The sequence below is a fragment of the Salmo trutta genome, chromosome 23 (genome assembly GCF_901001165.1).
Source record: "Salmo trutta chromosome 23, fSalTru1.1, whole genome shotgun sequence".
Lineage (NCBI taxonomy): Eukaryota > Metazoa > Chordata > Actinopteri > Salmoniformes > Salmonidae > Salmo > Salmo trutta.
The window spans coordinates 20226511-20245600 of record NC_042979.1 but is presented as its reverse complement, the minus strand read 5'-3'; the positions used below and the strand labels follow the sequence as shown (position 1 = coordinate 20245600).

The window sequence follows — 19090 nt, the reverse complement described above, 5'->3', positions numbered from 1 at the left end:
TACTTTGAATAAAACAATTACTCACTAGCTAGGTGTCCACCCAATTGGCGGCAGATTTTCATGCAAATATTCTAAAATCTTTAAACAAAATACATACATTTTCCCTCCAGAGATGTATTTACATAAAATGGATTTGTTGCGGATAAAAGTCTGTGCATGATGACGTAGTGCACAAGAAAATTACTTTTGCAGTTAAATTCCCATGTACTGAATAAAAAATACAAGTTTAATGGGTTTTCATCGCATTTTCAACTCACTGATGGTTTTGTCACACAAATGTTTGCGTTATATACATAGCAAATGTGCCAAAAGCTCAAAAGCTCATCACCTTGCACTTTCATCACCTTGTTAAGTTCATCATCATTTATTTCATCTATAGCCTAAGAAACTGTATGCTTTCCTGAGTCACAATGAGGAGAACCACGCAACATATCATATTACTTCGATATGATGGCTATTATATGTGTTTCCACTGATATTTCTCACATAATTAAGTTTACCGACACAATAAGAGCCCACTCTAGCATATTTTGTTTTGTTGACATTTTGAGGGAAACCTGGTTAGTGACTTAAATCGTTGTGTAGCATCGTGAGTAACTCAGACAACAAGTGCCTCTGTTGTGGTACTCTAATGTGTTATATGATTGGACATAGTACGGGGAAAATGGACTGGTATGTAACGGACATTTTTGTATTATTAGTATAATATTATACTGTAAGTATGTATGTGACAATTTCTGCCCGATTGACAGAGATCTTACTGTAAAGCCAAAACAACATTTCAAATAGACAGGAATCGTCTTACAGACTTCAAAAAGAGTGGCATATATCCCACTGAAAGTATTGGGACTAGAAGCACTTCAGTATGGTCCTTTGCAGCTCAGTTGGTAGAGCATGGTCCTTGTAAGACCAGGGTTGTGGGTTCAATTCCTGGGACCACCCATATGTAAAATGTATGCACGCATGACTAAGTTGCTTATGGATAAAAGTGTCTGCTAAATGGCATATATTAATGTTTTCAGAACAGTTTTTGCACAAAGAATGTAATTTAGTCTACGCAGTGTTTTCAATACGGAGAAAGGTGGCCTCTCAATACAAGTGTTGAGCTCCTTTTGTGACGTCAATGTTCATACTATCTACACGAGCTCACAGCTCGATGCGTGTGAGAGAGGAGACAAAGTGTGTTCCCACCAATGTAGTTGCATAAGAAGCTATTTTCCCTGAAGACCCAGCAGAGCAGCACACGTGCTCCATAAATGATTTCTACTGTGAAGAACACAGTGCCCTGGGTCAGCTTGAGATGGTATCACTGCCAAACTGCAAGGCCACCTACTGTAGGCTACACACACACCGTCACATACACACACACACTGTACGCATACACACGCATACACCATACAACAACATCTGAAGCTATCCAGGAACAGCAGCGGCTACAGTAACAGCATGTGTTCCCCCTGAGTTAAGGACCTCGTGGTTTCAGTGTTTTAAAACACTCGGATGGAAACGCTGGGTTTAGTTGAGTTCATCTGACATGCCTTTACTATTGATCGTTACAGTAATGCCTACTTTTCAGCACATGCCTCCTCAACCTGTCAGACTTCCCTCAGACTCCCCATGCCCTCCTGCCGCACCTTTAGGGAGATCCTTCATCCAGACGGGGCACGCACACACTCTATTTGATCCTGGCCTGTGCGCTCAGAGATAATATCTCCCCCAGTCAAGATGACAATAAAGCTGTCTCACAAAATTACAGTACCCAGCTACCTCTTTGTATGGACTGCACGCCCCACACACAATATCCCCTGCCTTCCGTTCTCTCTCCCCCAAAGGTGGGCACAGGAGATGACACGTTCTGATTTCCTGTCTACTGTAACCAGAGCACCTAGGGTTTATTGGTACCAGAAGCGACTTCCACAGACTTGAGTTTGCTCGTTAAAGTTTTCCCTCCATGCAAGGCTGATTGGGGCACTGTCCAGTTCTGCTTCCCGCTGAAGGTTGCTACTGCACTGTACCGAAGCAATGTTGTTCGTATAGGTGTTTTTGGCAATGTTATGTGCTGTAACTAGATAGTTACACACAGGTGTAACAGCTACTTTTCCAGCGATGTTGCTGATACATAGACTTTATTGTTTTCTTTCATGACTTTTCAATGTTTACTGTTTAGTGCAGATTTCACTTGGACATAACAGGTTTACCAGAAACCTACAGTTTCCCACTGTACTGTATACATTGTATGTACTATCTACGCTTTGAGGCTGAATTTCACATGTCATGGCTCAGAGCTGTGAGGTCATGGAAACGAGTTTGGAGCATGGAACCATGGGCACTTCTGATCTGGATCTTCAGTGGTAAACAAGGGCAAGGGCCGCCCACCAGCCAGCAGCCCCAGTGCATCGTGGGTAACTATGTTTGATGTCAGGTAGTGTGGGTGATGGTGGAAGGCTCCTGGCTCCAAACCCTCTTGTTGATTTCTACCACGCTTGTTGTGTCCCCCACCGTGGTCGGGGCGGTGTCGGGCCGGGTGGGGTTTCAACATTTCAAAGCACGGGGAGGCAGGGTGTGCGGGGACCAGAGGGAGAGAGCTAGTGATAGGAATCTGTCAGGATGCATGAAAGGAACAACAGACGTATGGAGGACGAAGGCACTTGGGATGAGTTGGACCTGGTTATTCACGGAATCTGATGTGGACTGGGGTTACGGAGGGTCTATCTACAGGCAGGCCAGACGCACACAGGCAAGCATATGTCTACACCTGGTTAGATACAGTAAATTAACTTCTTATAGGAAGTTCAGGGCAAACTTTTGCCAAGCAAGTCGATGGTGGATCATTCTCATCCACACATCTGCACCAACTGAGCTAAACTCTGGCAGCTTCCTCCTTCCCTCCGTTTGGGTGAGCAACAACCTTCCAGCACCAGGCCATACATAAGTACATAAGAAATGCATAATTTCCCCTGAAGACATATGCACTGTCAGTCTGGCCGTCAGGGCCAAAACCGGGCTGAGAAATGATATAACGCAGCATGCAAAGCCTTGTACTTAGGAAACAGTATATACACACTGCCACTGTGTGTAACAGCAGAGAGCTGAGTAGCCTGCAGTCTTTCTTCTTTCAAGAAGAAATCAGCGATTCAGAGAGACACGCATCTATCAATGGCTACTGGGTTCGCCTGTTGACTTTTCTAGCCCCGCGCGCTGTCGGAGGGCAGGGCCCGCGCGCTGTCGGAGGGCAGGGCCCGCGCGCTGTCGGAGGGCAGGGCCCGCGCGCTGTCGGAGGGCAGGGCCCGCGCTCTGTTTGATTTTCTTTCCTAGTTTTTTTCTTCGGTTGCACAGTGTGCCGGTTGTGCAGGAGGGTAACTTACTCCATCCAGAATTAATGTGGAGGTGGCGCTCCATTGAGATGTCTTGCACTCTGAGAATGTGCAAACGGGATGGAGGGACAGACAGAAGAAGACAGAAGGAGATACAGAGAGTGTGAGAGAGAACAGGAAAACAAATAAGGCACAGAAATAGGATGTGAGACAGAGACAGATAGAGAGAAATAGAGTAGGATTGAGAGGGAGAGAGACAGACATAGAGAAAGAGAGAGTAGTAAGAGAGAGACGGACAGAGAGAAATAGAGAGTAGGAAAGAGAGAGAGACGGACAGAGAGAAAGAGAGAGTAGTAAGAGAGAGACGGACAGAGAGAAATAGAGAGTAGGAAAGAGAGAGAGACGGACAGAGAGAAAGAGAGAGTAGGACAGATACAGAGAGAAAGAGAGTAGGAAAGGGAGAGAGAGAGACAGACAGACAGAGAGAAAGAGAGAGAGAGATGGACAGAGCAAAAGAGAGAGTAGGAAAGGGAGAGAGAGATGGACAGAGAGAAAGAGAGTAGGAAATAGAGAGAGAGACAGACAGACAGAGATATAGAGAGTAGGAGAGTGAGAGAGAGAGACAGACAGACAGAAGAAAGAGATAGTAAGAAAGAGAGACGGACAGAGAGAAAGAGAGAGTAGTAAGGGGAGAGAGCGAGATGGACAGAGAGAAGAGAGAGTTGGAAAGGGAGAGACAGACGGACGGACGGACGGACGGACGGACAGACAGACAGACAGAGAGAGAAAAAGAGAGTAGGAAAGAGAGAGAGACGGACAGACAGAGAGAGAAAAAGAGAGTAGGAAAGAGAGAGAGACGGACAGACAGAGAAAAAGAGAGTAGGAAAGAGAGAGAGACGGACAGACAGAGAGAGAAAAAGAGAGTAGGAAAGAGAGAGAGACGGACAGACAGAGAAAAAGAGAGTAGGAAAGAGAGAGAGACGGACAGAGAAAAAGAGAGAGTAGGAAAGGGAGAGAGAGAGACGGACAGAGAAAAAGAGAGAGTAGGAAAGGGAGAGAGAGAGACGGACAGAGAAAAAGAGAGAGTAGGAAAGGGAGAGAGAGAGACGGACAGAGAAAAAGAGAGAGTAGGAAAGGGAGAGAGAGAGACACGGACAGAGCGAAAGAGAGAGTAGGAAAGGGAGAGAGAGAGACGGACAGAACGAAAGAGAGAGTAGGAAAGGGAGAGAGCGAGGCGGACAGAGAGGAGAGGAAGAAGGCAGACAGTGTTTCTTTGTACTGTGTGCTTTGCTTTCGTCACCAGCTCTATTCCCTTCACTAAAGACCTCAGACAGTTTGTTAATGGATTATGTCTGCTGTCAATTTGATCCTAGCGAATAATGTCTACACCCAGTAACACAGGGAGGAGCAACGCTTCAGATGTGCATTTTATGGAAAATGCCATGGCTTAGAATTAACATTTCAGAACAAATAATGGACACTAATGCATAAATTGGCCAAACCCCAGTTTCACACCCCAAGGACAGCCCTTATTTAATTATTTTAAACAGATTCAAAGTCATCACAACTCTGCTTTTTTATTTAATTAAAATACCACACAGACACAAGAGATATAATTAACTTAAGCATTAAGACAATTTGAGGGTTGATAAGTTTTAATGATGATACAAATCTGCCTCCTTGAACATTTGAAATGTGTTTCTTGGCCAATTCATCTGTAGTGCTAGCTTCATCTTTCCATTGAGGAAGTGGTATGATGTTAGGGTTAGCCATGTATAGATGCATATAGAAGACCAGTGTTTGAGGGTCTGCTTTGGGAAGTTTACGTACATGAACATGTGTTTTTGCTTTCCCATGGAACACATGCACGCACGTTCACACACACACACACCACACACGTCACATACCGTCCGCACAGTCTGTCCAGCAGCAGCTACAGTAAGTCGGCCATGCTTCATGTAGGATTATAGTCGTGGTCCCCAGAGGATTCATTGTACCACTCCTGTCTTTGTGCAGCACTACATAATGTTCACACAGTAACACCATGGGATATTTATTTTAGCTGGGTTAATTGGTGAATTGGGCTTAGCACTAGCAACCAGCAACGCATATTACAGTAAACCATTTAATGGTGAGCCAGGTGATTTCTCAGGGGATGGATGCTGCCCAGCAATCTCTGACGCAACCCTGGTCCAGAGCCCTAGAGAACCCCAGTGTTTTATCATGGATCCCAGGCAGACTACAGGATAACATTAGTAGCAGTCCACCCACGCCACAAATAATCACCAGCATATGATTCTGAGCCCAGGCGTTTAGCATGTTAGACCATGTATGTGCACGGAGCTATGGATAGAGATTCCTTCTCTATCCATAGACAGTGTGGTCCCTCAGGTAACTCACCGTTTACTAGAAGAGGAAGAGAGAAGAACATGAGAGAAGAGGAGGATGGGCAAAAAGTGTCTGGCTAGTAAAAACAAGGAAACAATCACCGTGGTTTTGTTCAGAGTCCCAGAAGTGCAGTGTGCGCAGGCAGCAACACACACACCAAAGCCCATCCAGTAGCTAACAGCTCTGTGCTCTCGGTGAGGAACTACAAGGAAGGGCATGTTTCCCTCACACTATAAACCCACTCCAAACCACACTCCTCGTCAGGCTTGCGGCCAGTGACATAAGCATGTGGTAACATTAAAAAAGCCCCGAATGGCGTTCCGACGTTCTCCTGTTTCAATTATCATTAAGGGGACCATCTGGAATCCCCATCAGGTCGGGTTCTGGAGGTATCAGCAGCCCTCATTTACATTTCGAGCTGTTAACACGTAGGTTTTGGCCGCAGGGCCGAGTGTTGGACGTGTTGAGTGAGGGACATTTATGTGCCAATGGCAGCCTGACAGAGAAGGCCATGCCCAAGGAATCCATCGCCATTCTGAATCCATCTGCGATCGGCTGGTTGGCCTGGCACTGGTGCACCCACCCACCCTGGTCCTGTGGTCGTAGCACCAGCCACTGCTTAGGTCTTGACAGATGAGATCAGGGGAGTAGGTAGACCACACTATTACTTTGCCCTCAGCTCACTCGCTGGGCTGCGGCTAGAGCACGGCCTCCTCTCAGTAGGCCGTATAAGACCCGTTATTAGCTCAGTAGCCAATGGGACGGTGTGCCTGGTGGTAAGGGTGGGGCCGGGGAGCCGTTTCTCCTCGGTGACAGGACATTACCTCACACGTCAGGCGCTTACCAGCATTCCGCTAAATAATGGCGGTTTGAACCTCGCACAGGACTCGACCCGCAAATGTCTCACAGATGCTCGCTTCTTCTACCCTGATGGAGCTCTTATTTATGCTAACTTTCACAAAACAAAGCGGGGATGAAGAAAAAAGAAAAGAAAAAGAAGCCAAGCAGCTGTTTACTGGATGTGTTTCGATGAAATAAATAAACACATTTGGGAGCAGTGGCCAAATAAGAAACATCCGCTCCCCAAATGTGCCGTAATGTGTGTTGAATCCAGTGTACTTAGGGAGGGGCAGCCGGACGTAGAGGAAACCAGCGGTAGTCAGCTAGGGCGGACAAGCTCCAACAAACGCCGTGTTCCAAAGCTGCACTTTTCATGACCAATCCTGAGAGGCCAAACAGGGTCACCCCTCGCACTGAATAGGCCTTTCATAAGCTACGCAGTACACAGGAGCAGAATATGGACCATTCTGTTGAGAAGCAACATAGATGTTTATGGCTTGATTAGATGTCATTCATACTTATGAATGAAAATATTTGCAGAGAAGTGTATACAAGCATGGGCTATTTTCAACTCATAAACTGAGTCCTAGAGATGCTGCATGTACTCTCCTCTGCAGGATGGCCATGAGGTTAGAGAGAGAGGAACTGTGAGATCACCCTGCAGCCAGTTAACATGTTGTGAGTGGGCTGCTCTTGGGTGGCTGAGGTTACTGTTGGGTTTGGGGTTACGCTTGGGGCCTCTCCCTCTTTCTCTCTTCCAGCTAGCCTGACTGTGTGTTTATAGCTATAGACCTGGGGTTGGGGTTAGGGCCCTCTCTCTTCCATCTTGACTGTGTGTGTGTCTCCGTCTAAGGCTGAGGTTGGCTTGGGTTTGGTGTTACGGTCTGGGGCCTCTCTCTTCTCCCAGCCTGGCTGTGTGTGTCTGGTTGTAGAGGTTGGGTGTTATGGTCTGGGGCCTCTCTCTTCTCCCAGCCTGGCTGTGTGTGTCTGGTTGTAGAGGTTGGTGGTATGGTCTGGGGCCTCTCTCTTCTCCCAGCCTGGCTGTGTGTGTCTGGTTGTAGAGGTTGGGTGTTATGGTCTGGGCCTCTCTCTTCTCCCAGCCTGGCTGTGTGTGTCTGGTTGTAGAGGTTGGGTGTTATGGTCTGGGCCTCTCTCTTCTCCCAGCCTGGCTGTGTGTGTCTGGTTGTAGAGGTTGGGTGTTATGGTCTGGGCCTCTCTCTTCTCCCAGCCTGGCTGTGTGTGTCTGGTTGTAGAGGTTGGGTGTTATGGTCTGGGCCTCTCTCTTCTCCCAGCCTGGCTGTGTGTGTCTGGTTGTAGAGGTTGGGTGTTATGGTCTGGGCCTCTCTCTTCTCCCAGCCTGGCTGTGTGTGTCTGGTTGTAGAGGTTGGGTGTTATGGTCTGGACCTCTCTCTTCTCCCAGCCTGGCTGTGTGTGTCTGGTTGTAGAGGTTGGGTGTTATGGTCTGGACCTCTCTCTTCTCCCAGCCTGGCTGTGTGTGTCTGGTTGTAGAGGTTGGGTGTTATGGTCTGGACCTCTCTCTTCTCCCAGCCTGGCTGTGTGTGTCTGGTTGTAGAGGTTGGTGTTATGGTCTGGGCCTCTCTCTTCTCCCAGCCTGGCTGTGTGTGTCTGGTTGTAGAGGTTGGTGTTATGGTCTGGGCCTCTCTCTTCTCCCAGCCTGGCTGTGTGTGTCTGGTTGTAGAGGTTGGGTGTTATGGTCTGGGCCTCTCTCTTCTCCCAGCCTGGCTGTGGCTAAGGCTTCCCTCTGCAGAGGTGATCTAACTTCTACCACTGGCATCCGATCTGAACCGCAGCGGGAAATGCCATGGTAGAGGCAAATTAAGCAATTAAGACCATCATTATGTCTTTGGCTCTGTGTTTTTTTACCCTCTCCCTCCATCTTCCATTTGGTGGGGGGATCATTGTGAGAAACGGTGCTAATAGGCAGTCTGTTCTATTTGCTGCATTTGAGCGGAACCCTGCTCCATGCTCTCTGTCTCTCTGTCTCTCTGTCTCTGTTTCTCTATCTCTGTCTCTCTCTCTGTCTCTCTGTGTCTCTGTCTCTCTGTGTCTCTGTCTCTCTGTGTCTCTATCTCTGTCTCTCTCTCTTTCTTTCTCTCTCACTTTCCCTCTCTCTACCACCCTGAATGATTGCCCTGGCTGCAAGAGTCTTCAAATGGAGCCTTCTCACGTAGCTTGCTAAAGCGTGTGGGTTAGGGCAGCCAACATGTGTCTTGGGATCTGACTGGTCTAGGCTGATATGACTATAGGGCCAAAGGGGAAGTAGGGCTCTCTGCTTCAGCCAGACTGGGTGAACCCCTCCATGGAGGAGACACACAGGAGAATGGCCTCAATGGCCCTATCCCCCCTCCCCCACCCTCTCTCTCTCGCTCGCTCTCTCTCTCAATTCAATTTAATTCAAGGGCTTTATTGGCATGGGAAACATATGTTAACATTGCCAAAGCAAGGGAAGTAGATAATAAACAAAAGTGAAATAAACAATAAAAATGAACAGTAAACATTACACTCACAGAAGTTCCAAAAGAATAAAGACATTTCAAATGTCATATTATGTATATATACAGTGTTGTAACAATGAGCAAATAGTGAAAGTACAAAAGGGAAAATAAATAAACATAAAAATGGATTGTATATACAATGGTGTTTGCGCTTCACCTTTTTCTTGTGGCAACAGGTCACAAATCTTGCTATTGTGATGGCACACTGTAGTATTTCACCCAGTAGATATGGGAGTTGATCAAAATTGGGTTTGTTTTCAAATTCTTTGTGGATCTGTGTAATCTGAGGGAAATATGTGTTTCTAATATTGTCATACATTAGAGGTTAGGAAGTGCAGCTCAGTTTCCACCTCATTTTGTGGGCAGTGTGCACATAGCCTGTCTTCTCTTGAGAGCAAGGTCTGCCTACGGCGGCCTTTCTCAATAGCAAGGCTATGCTCACTGAGTCTGTACGTAGTCAAAGCTTTCCTTAAGTTTAGGTCAGTCACAGTGGTCAGGTATTCTGCCGCTGTGTACTCTCTGTTTAGGGCCAAATAGCATTCTAGTTTGCTCGTTTTTTTGTTAATTCTTTCCAATGTGTCAAGTAATTATCTTTTTGTTTTCTCATGATTCGGGTGGGTCTAATTGTGTCTCTCTCTCTCACACACCCACAATGAGATTGCTCTTCTGGCTGCCTGTCTGCTCTCGGCCCTCCTTCCCTCCTTTTACCTTAAGTGGTGATTTAAAAACAACAGCGTGTATCTGCAGACCGGGTGCTCAATGTTGTCTGCTCGTAAGCAGACAGCTGGTCTGAATTAAGGACTGATGGAGGGGTAGAGGGGGGAAACACAACAGTACAGATCTTAGAGCTCCTTCCCCGCTGTTGCTGCTGTGTTGTTCAGGGAACCATAGGCTTTAGGTGTTTTGCTTCTAACTTCCAAACACCCAGTTTGAGCTGTGCAGAGGCTGAAGGGACGCAGGGGGTGGAATGGAGGGGATGAGAGGGGGGTGCACTTTTGGTGTTTGAGGATGAGAAACGGGTGCCCTCCCTCCCTCCCTCCCTCCCTCCCTCCCTCCCTCCCTCTGTTTACTTGTCTAGCAAGCCCCCCTTGATGTGACAGTAGAAGGGGTCTGCAGCCACATGGCCTTGTCTTTAGGCTGCTACAAGGGTGAGGAAACCGCAGAGGGCTGACAACACTACTCTCACCTCTTTTATAGGGTTATTTTTCTTTCTTTTCTTTCTTTCTCTCGTCCTCTCTCTCGCTCTTTCTCTCTCACTCTCTCTCTCTCTCTCTCTCTCTCTCTCTCTTTCTCTCTCTTTCTCTTGTCGTCTCTCTTGCAACACAGAGACCTAAAATAGTCTCTGGGACTGTCTTTTGTCAACATCTCGTGCGATAATGTTGTAGCAATTCAGTTGACCGGCGCGGCAGAGGACTTTTTTACTACCATAACAAAGTGAACAAAAAAGGCTCTAAGTTTAGACTCAAGTGTTGTTTCTTCTTTCTCCTTTCTCCTTTCCCTTTTCCGACGTACTCTCTCAAACTGCGGTCTCCGGCGATTTATTGTCCGGCATTTGTTTTATTTGTTTATTTTTCCCTGTGTGTTGCTTATGTTAGAGACCTTGCTTGGCTGCTCTGTTGTGGTTCGCTCCGTGATGCAAGGCCCCTGCTATGTGGTCCTCTGTGGGCTCCTGCTTTACACACAAACACACAGGGTCAGTCCTTGGGGGAGGTTGGGGGTTGTATTTACAACCTCCTAATGACCAAATCAAATGAATGACCAATCTTACTTGGACTAGTCTGACTCTTGCCATTGTACAGGAGGAGGCTGGGGAGTAACAGAACTTTGGAGGCTGATGAACCCTCCTACCGGCATTGCTTTTTATAGGTGTTTGCTAGAGGGCAAGCTTGATGTGCAATTACAGTGTGCTAGCTCTGTCTGTCGAAAACTGTGGGGTGTTATAAAAACACCCGAGGGGGGTGGGGGACGACGACTCAGTGCTACCTGTGTTTACATAAATAAGTCATTGGTTGGCTGTCACCTGTGCTATACTCACTCACTGCTTCAGTCTGCAGCAGGGTGAGGAGCCATAGCAACTCTCAACACAAGACATCAGCAGTACCCCAGTGCATTGAGAGGGAAGCACCATGAAGAATATCACCAAACAACAACAGATACGCACAGGTAGCTGGGTCTTCGTCACCTCAGCTCCCTCCTCTGCCTATCCATAACTGTCACCTTGGCAGATCCAGGGGACAGATAGATTACTCCAAGAGCTTCTGGGTAGTTTCCACCACTGCGTCTGGTTCGTCTAGCTCTGGGTGGACGTCTCTGGTTACAGGTGTCTGATTTCACTGGCATCAGGCTCCGGGCGAAACTGTCTGTCCTTGTGCCTGTGTCTGTACACTCTCCCCCCAGGTAGGCAGGTAGCCTGGTGGGTAGGAGTGTTGGGCCAGTAACCAAAAGGTTTCTGGATCGAATCCCGAGATGACAAAGTAAAAATCTGTCATTCTGCCCCAGTAAACCCACTGTTCCCTGGGTGCCGTGGATGTCGATTAAGGCAGCCCCCGCACCTGTTTGATTCAGAGGGGTTGGGTTAAATGCGGAAGACACATTTCAGTGGAATGCATTCAGTTGTACAACTAACTGATGTAGGTATACCTACCTTGGCTCCTGAGTGGCACAATGGTTTAAGGCACTGCATCTCAGTGCAAGAGGTTGCCACTACAGTCGCTGGTTCAATTCCAGGCTGTATCACATTCAGTGTGATTGGTAGTCCCGTAGGGCGGTGCACAATTGGCCCAGCGTCGTCCAGGTTTGGCTGGGGTAGGCGTCATTTTAAATAAGAATTAGTTCTTAACTGACTTGCCTAGTTAAATAAAGGTTAAAAATAATAATAATTAAATACCCCTTTCCCATTGCTATCTCTAACATGGTTCACCAGCTTCTACTGGTCACAGATAACCTCTCTCCTGTGAAGAGAGACAGCAAACAACACAAACAACCTTCCATCTATGCCTGTCCCTAACTAAGCAGCCCTCATACAGAGGATGAAGTAGAGCTGTCAGGTAGAGGCATGGAAGTGTTTAGGCCTTATGAGTTGGCATCTGGCTCTCTGGTTCTGAGAAAAACATTAAAGATAGAAGAGTTAGAGGTGGGATAGAGAGAGAAAGAGAGTGGAGAGATGGAGGGATGGAGAGAGGGAACAAACGAGTGGTGGAGTGAAAGATGAAAAGGAGTAATGGAGAGTGAGATATTTAGAGAGAAAGAAAGAGAGGGGAACTGAAGCTCCCCTTTCCCCGAGACTGCCTGTTTTTTCACGGCGTAAACTTGCTTAGCGCGTTACACTGGCCCTCCATGTGTGCCGTGTCACCTCAGCCTTGTTTTCCCCAGCAACTTCCTCACACCATTAAATAAGTCCAGGTATTACCCTGTTGGCAGGGCTTTGAACACATCTCAACCTTCAAGGCAACAAAATAACAAAATAATCAGAAAAATACACTTTCTAATGATGCCAATACACATTGATTTGCTTCATAATCTGTAAATGAACTATCTTGTTTCAGAAAAAGAAGCAAAGATTATCTGACATTTTCAGAAACATTTTGTTTCCACAAAATGTGTGTGAATTCTATGTACAAATGTTGCAAACATATTTCGTGTCACTACGAATCTTAATTTCTCTCTGTGTCTCTCTGTGTCTCTGTGTGTGTGTTATCAGACATGCCAGTCCAAGGTGTTTGACCTGTCTGACGGGGTTTCCCAGTACGCCTGGTTCCCCTGCAGAGAGGCCCAGCAGTCCTCCTGGTACCCCCAGTACTGGCTCAAGGTATGTCACAGGCCATAGGTTAGAGGTCAGGAGTCATGGGATATGGGTGGGCAAAGGCTGAGACTGACCCCTGTGGACTCAAATATTTATTTTGAAGATTTACGCAAAAGCTGAAGTTACATAAACATATCTCCAGTTAGTAATATGCCCTATATGAATGTGTTGATAGTTTAGGGCACTAAATGTGAGTATTCCCTTCTCACCCAGGCCAACTTTTCCCACCCCATGGTGGCTGCTGCTGTGATTATCCACCTAGCTGCAGACGGGACAGGCTACATCGACCAGACACAGTGCAACATCACCGTTCAACTGGTGGACACCAAGGAGGTCATCCACAGCTTAGGTCTGTAAATACAACCTATGGAACTGTGGAAGCGTGGAACGATCTCTTATGAATCCCATATGAGCTATTTCTCTAACTTTCCACACCCCTCTTTGTCCCTCCTTTCCCCGTCTCTCTCCTTCCCCCCATCCCTCTCCCTGTTCCTTCCTTCTAGGTGATTGGCGTCTGACCTGCAGGACCAACCCCCTGGTAATCCCAGTGAGCCATGACCTGAGCGTGGCCTTCTACCGCACCAAGGCCATCCTGGTCCAGTTCCGCTCCCACCTGGTGGCCATCTCTGGCGTGGGCCTGCGCTCCTTCCAGTTCTTTGACCCAATCACCATTAGCGGGTGCCAGAGCAACGAGATCTACAACCCCATGGGTCAAAGGTGAGGAGGGAGCTGGGGGGCGCAAGGGGAGACACACAAAAGGTCACTGTTATGCATGTAGAAGTAAACGTGTAGAGAAATGTTAAAAATGAGCATGTGTATAACTGTGCATACGCACGCTTGCATGCGCGAACACACACACACACATGGGTGCGCACACACACACAGGCCTCAGAATTTGTCAGGGGGCTGTCATGACAAATAGGGCCATTTTGGCTTTTGTTGTTTGCCAGTGAAGCAAATGAGAAAAGCTAATTGGATGAGGAGGATTTAAGTATCTGCTCTTGTTTGGAAGTTGTTTGATGCCACAAACAAAGACAAGTTGCCCTCCTCAGAGTTGTCTTTGGCTCTGTGACCCATACCACTGAGCTGTCAAACTCAACAACTCACTTGGCGTTATTCAGCTGATATGTGTGGTGGCAATTCTTCAGTTTCCTATAGAGCAGAGATGGGAAGCTGGCAGCCCCCTTTTGTAGGCCTGTGGATCAATTCACAAGGTGCAATCTTAAAAATTTGGTTGTGCATCAGCAGTTTTACTCTTATGTCATCATTGTTAAATCTAGAATTGGCTTCCTATTTCGCAACAAAGCATCTTTCACTCATGCTGCCAAACATACCCTCGTAAAACTGACCATCGTACCGATCCTCGACTTCGGCGATGCCATTTACAAAATAGCCTCCAATACCCTACTCAATAAACTGGAAGCAGTCTTTCACAGTGCCATCCGTTTTGTCACCAAAGCCCCATATACTACCCACCACTGTGACCTGTACGCTCTCGTTGGCTGGCCCTCGCTTCATACTCGTCGCCAAACCCACTGGCTCCAAGTCATCTACAAGACCCTGCTAGGTAAAGTTCCCCCTTATCTCAGCTCACTGGTCACCATAGCAGCACCCACATGTAGCATGCGCTCCAGCAGGTATATCTCTCTGGTCACCCCCAAAGCCAATTCCTCCTTCGGCCGCCTCTCCTTTCAGTTCTCTGCTGCCAATGACTGGAACGAACTACAAAAATCTCTAAAACTGGAAACACTTATCTCCCTCACTAGCTTTAAGCACCAGCTGTCAGAGCAGCTCACAGATTACTGCACCTGTACATAGCCCATCTATAATTTAGCCCAAACAACTACCTCTTCCCCTGCTGTATTTATTTATTTATTTTGCTCCTTTGCACCCCATTATTTATATTTCTACTTTGCACTTTCTTCCACTGCAAATCTACCATTCCAGTGTTTTACTTGCTATACACTGCGTGCACAATTATTAGGCAAATTGTATTCCTCTGGATTAATTTTATTGTTGAACAAACACAATGCTCTCAGTCAATCCAAAATGTTATTGAACCTCAAACCTGAATGTTTAACAAATGAAAAGTGAGTTTTGTCTTTCTCAGGGAAATATATAAGTGTGCACAATTTTTAGGCAACTATTAGTGTGCAGAATTATTAGGCAACTAAATTACAAAAATAATTTCTCTCAACTCACTTGTTTATTCTCAATTTTTAGAGTAAGTGTAACAGATAAGTAACACAAAATGACAATTATATAACATTTTTGGCCTTTCAAAAATATTCAGTGACCAATATAGCCACCCTTATTTTCAATAACTGCCATGAGCCTTCCATCCATGGAGTCTGTCAGTTTCTTGATCTGTTCACGATCAAGTTTCGCTGAAGCAGCAACCACAGCCTCCCAAATGCTGTTCAAAAAGGTGTATTGTCTTCCATCACTGTAAATCTCACGTTTGAGAAGGGCCCACAAGTTCTCAATAGGATTTAAGTCAGTCTGAGGAAGGGGGCCAGGTCATTATTCAGGCATCTTTGAGGCCCTTGCTGGCTAGCCAAGCAGTGGAGTACTTGGAGGCATGTGATGGAGCATTGTCCTGCATAAAGATCATGGCCTTCTAGAATGCTGAGGACTTCTTCCTGTACCACTGTTTAACGAAAGAATCTTCCAGAAACTGGCAGTAGGTTTGGGAGTTGAGTTTCAGTCCATCTTCAACCCAAAAAGGTCCAACTACCTCATCCTCAATGATAGCAGCCCATACCAGTACCCCTCCTTCACCTTGCTGGCACCTGACTCAAAGTGGTGCCCTGTGTCCATTACTGATCCAGCCACGGGCCCATCCATTTGGTCCATCAAGAGTCACTTTCATTTCATCTGTCCATAAAACCTTTGAAAAATCTGTCTTCAGGTATTTCTTTGCCCAATCTTGACGCTTCAACTTGTGAATCTTATTCAGTGTTGGTCTTGTTTCAGTCTTCTTGACCTTGGCCATGTCTCTGAGCACTTGACACCTTGTACTTCTGAACACTCCAGGTAGGTTGCAGTTCTGGAATAGGGTGGCACTGGAGGATAATGGGTTCCTGGTAGTTTGACGTTTAATTCTTCTCAAGTCTTTTGCAGTTAATTTGCGCCTTTTCTTCCCCATGCGTTTTTTGCACCCCAGTTGACTATTTGCAACAAAACGTTTGAATGTCCGGTGGTCACACCTCAATAGTTTAGCTATTTAAAGAGTGTCGCATCCGTCTGAAAGGCATTTTACATTTTTGTCTTTTCAGTGTCAGTAAAATTTCTTTTTTGGCCCATTTTACCTGAGGTAATGAGGCTGCCTAATAATTATGCACACCTTGATATAAGGTGTTATTCCCTTTCGCCACACCCTCCCTCATTACACAAATACATATCACCTGAAAATGATTAAATCCAATAAGCATTCAAGTTTACCGTAATTTCCGGACTATAAGCCGCAACTTTTTTCCCACGCTTTGAACCTCGCGGCTTAACCAATGACGCGGCTAATATATGGATTTTTCCCGCTTTCATTTTTTTTTCTCCAAAATAATACATTCTGTGACGTGCTCAGTTTTTTGGCGGCATGAAGCTTTCATTAGACCAGTGAAATTGCCGAACGTGTTAAGGTCAAACAACTTTTTTGTTTACTGTTTAGATTAAATCGAGCGCTCTCAAACTTCCCATCCTGATTACGGTAGTCATTTTGTCACCCTCATCATGGCAAAGACACGGAGAAATGCATATGATGCAGCTTTCAAGTTGAAGGCGATTGATCTGGCTGTTGGAAAAGGAAATAGAGCTGCTGCACGGGAGCTTGGTCTTAATGAGTCGATGATAAGACGTTGAAAACAGCAGCGTGAGGAATTGACTCAGTGCAAAAAGACAACTAAAGCTTACTGCTAATGTTTTATTTTTTGTTACAAGCCGTGTTTTGTTAAAGCCTGTGTAAAGTGCGGCTTATATTCAGGTGCGCTCAATAGTCCGGAAATTACGGTATATGGTTTGGAGTTTGAAAATGTGAATAGAAACAATGATAAGAATACTCAGAATACTCACTTGCCTAATAATTGTGCACGCAGTGTATTGTATTTACTTCACCACCATGGCCTTTTTTACCTTTACCTCCCTTATCTCACCTCATTTGCTCACTTTGTATATAGACTTGTTTTTCTACTATATTATTGACTGTATGTTTGTTTTACTCCATGTGTAACTCTGTTGTTGTATGTGTCGAACTGCTTTGCTTTATCTTGGCCAGGTCACAGTTGTAAATGAGAACTTGTTCTCAACTTGCCTACCTGGTTAAATAAAGGTTGTCACAATTGTCGTAGTGGAGAGAAGACCAAAATGCAGCGGGAATGTGGATACTCATTCTTTTAATGAAATACGTAAAGCATCCACAGAAAAAACAAACAATAAACGATACTCACAACCAAACAGTGTGGCAGGCTAAACAAGCAGTGCTCACAAACAATTACCCACAAACACACAGACAAACACACCCTACTAATATAGGACTCCCAATCAAAGGCCACTCAACACACCTGCCTTCAATTGGGAGTCCAATCCCAATTAACTCTACATAGAAAACAAACCTAGAACCTATACCCACAACTAACTAACTAAACCTAGAAATACATAAACACAGAGCAGTGCCCAAAACCCCCGGAATACATAAATAAAACAACCTACTACCTACACCACCACCCCGAACCATATAAAACAAATACCCTCTGCCACATCCTGACCAAACTACAACAACACATAACCCTTAACTGGTCAGGACGTGACAAAGGTTAAATAAATACATTGACAGTCACTCAATTAGCCCAGGTCAGCTATATTTTTTAGATTGGTAAGTTAGTCTAGCCAGCTATCTAAACTAGTAGTAGTAATCACGGTCAAATTACTGACACTGCGGGCCCTCATGATGAATTCAGATTTTTTTGTGGCCCCAACCCGATCAAAGTTGTCCATCCCTGCTATAGAAGATTTAAGTACTAAGTTCTGATGTAGTAGATTTACTTAGCAAGCATTCTGCATGCTCTGTAGGCTATGCACGCTCCAAAACCAACTAGCATGCCAGACCTGGAGCTCATTTCATTGTCATAAGAAAGAAATCCTCCCTTGTCCATACAAGTTTGAATCAATAGTTTATTAACACCATTGTAATAGATTACATGCAAGAAACAAAATCAGTCAATTATATCTCTCTTGCAAAACACATTTTGATCTCATTGAGACAAAACCTGGGATGAATAAAGGGTCAAACCACTCTAAAAATGCACTAGTGCACTTTTCATGCCCTTCGGTTGCGCTAAAGCTGGTCTGCATCCCAAATTGCACACAGTTCCCTACATAGTGTACTATGGGCCCAGGTCAAAAGTAGTGCACTATATAGGGAATAGGGTGGCTTCTGGGACGCAGTCCTGGATTTTACTGTTCCAGTAGCAGAGCTTTGGTGGAAGGCTGGCGGTGGGAGTTTCCATGCCGACCCAGAGGAACAACGCATTCATTATTAATTAGTAATTGCCTACTATTACGGATCCTTGTATTGACATATTTGGGGTTTGTTGTGCTCAGCGGCAGCCGTATCCAAAGTGTAAATATGATCTATTTGGCGGGTCCCTGCTTCAACAGCTCCCGCCTGAGCCTCTAGAAGGGATTTAGTGCAGGGAGTCTTAAGCTAGAGCATTTCTCCTCCTCTTATTCCTCATACTCCCTTACCTTAATTTGTCCTCCTCCTCATCCTATTCCCTATCCTCCTCTCTTCTCCTCCCTCTCCATCCTTTTCCCTTCATTCCTCTCCTTCCATCTCTCTTCGCTCCCTGCCTTCTCCCTCTTTTCTTCTGCTTCCTCTTCCCTCTCCTCTTCCTCCTCCTCTTTCACCTCTTCTCATCCATGTTCTCTTCTACCCTCTTCTCCTACTCCCTCTACTTATCCCCCTCTCTTTGCTCTCTTCCCCCCTTTCCTCCTCTCTCTCTCAAGCCAAACTGCCGATAATAATAATTCTACCTCTACAAAACACAAAGTCCCTTATTCCCTAAGTTGTTAACAACACAAGCTATTAACGTGTCCCGGTTTTATGTTCCTTCTCTCTCTTCCTTCCCTTTGTCATCCCTTCTTTCAAATGTGAAGATTTGAGGGGTAATGGCAGATTGTCGGACTGTAAGTGTGGAGGCTCTAGAGTCTTTCTCTACATTTGTCCTCGTCTCCAG

The 19090-nt window shown here is 45.8% G+C and overlaps 1 protein-coding gene across 1 annotated transcript in view; it reads left to right on the top strand.

Moving 5' to 3' along the window:
• LOC115159544 (pappalysin-1-like) overlaps positions 1–19090 on the top strand; it is a 122469-nt gene that overhangs the window by 51679 nt on the left and 51700 nt on the right. Inside the window, exons 11-13 of the mRNA XM_029709362.1 lie at positions 12759–12866; positions 13074–13209; positions 13364–13577. Coding sequence (XP_029565222.1) covers positions 12759–12866; positions 13074–13209; positions 13364–13577 — 458 coding nt within the window. The remainder of the gene's footprint in view (positions 1–12758; positions 12867–13073; positions 13210–13363; positions 13578–19090) is intronic.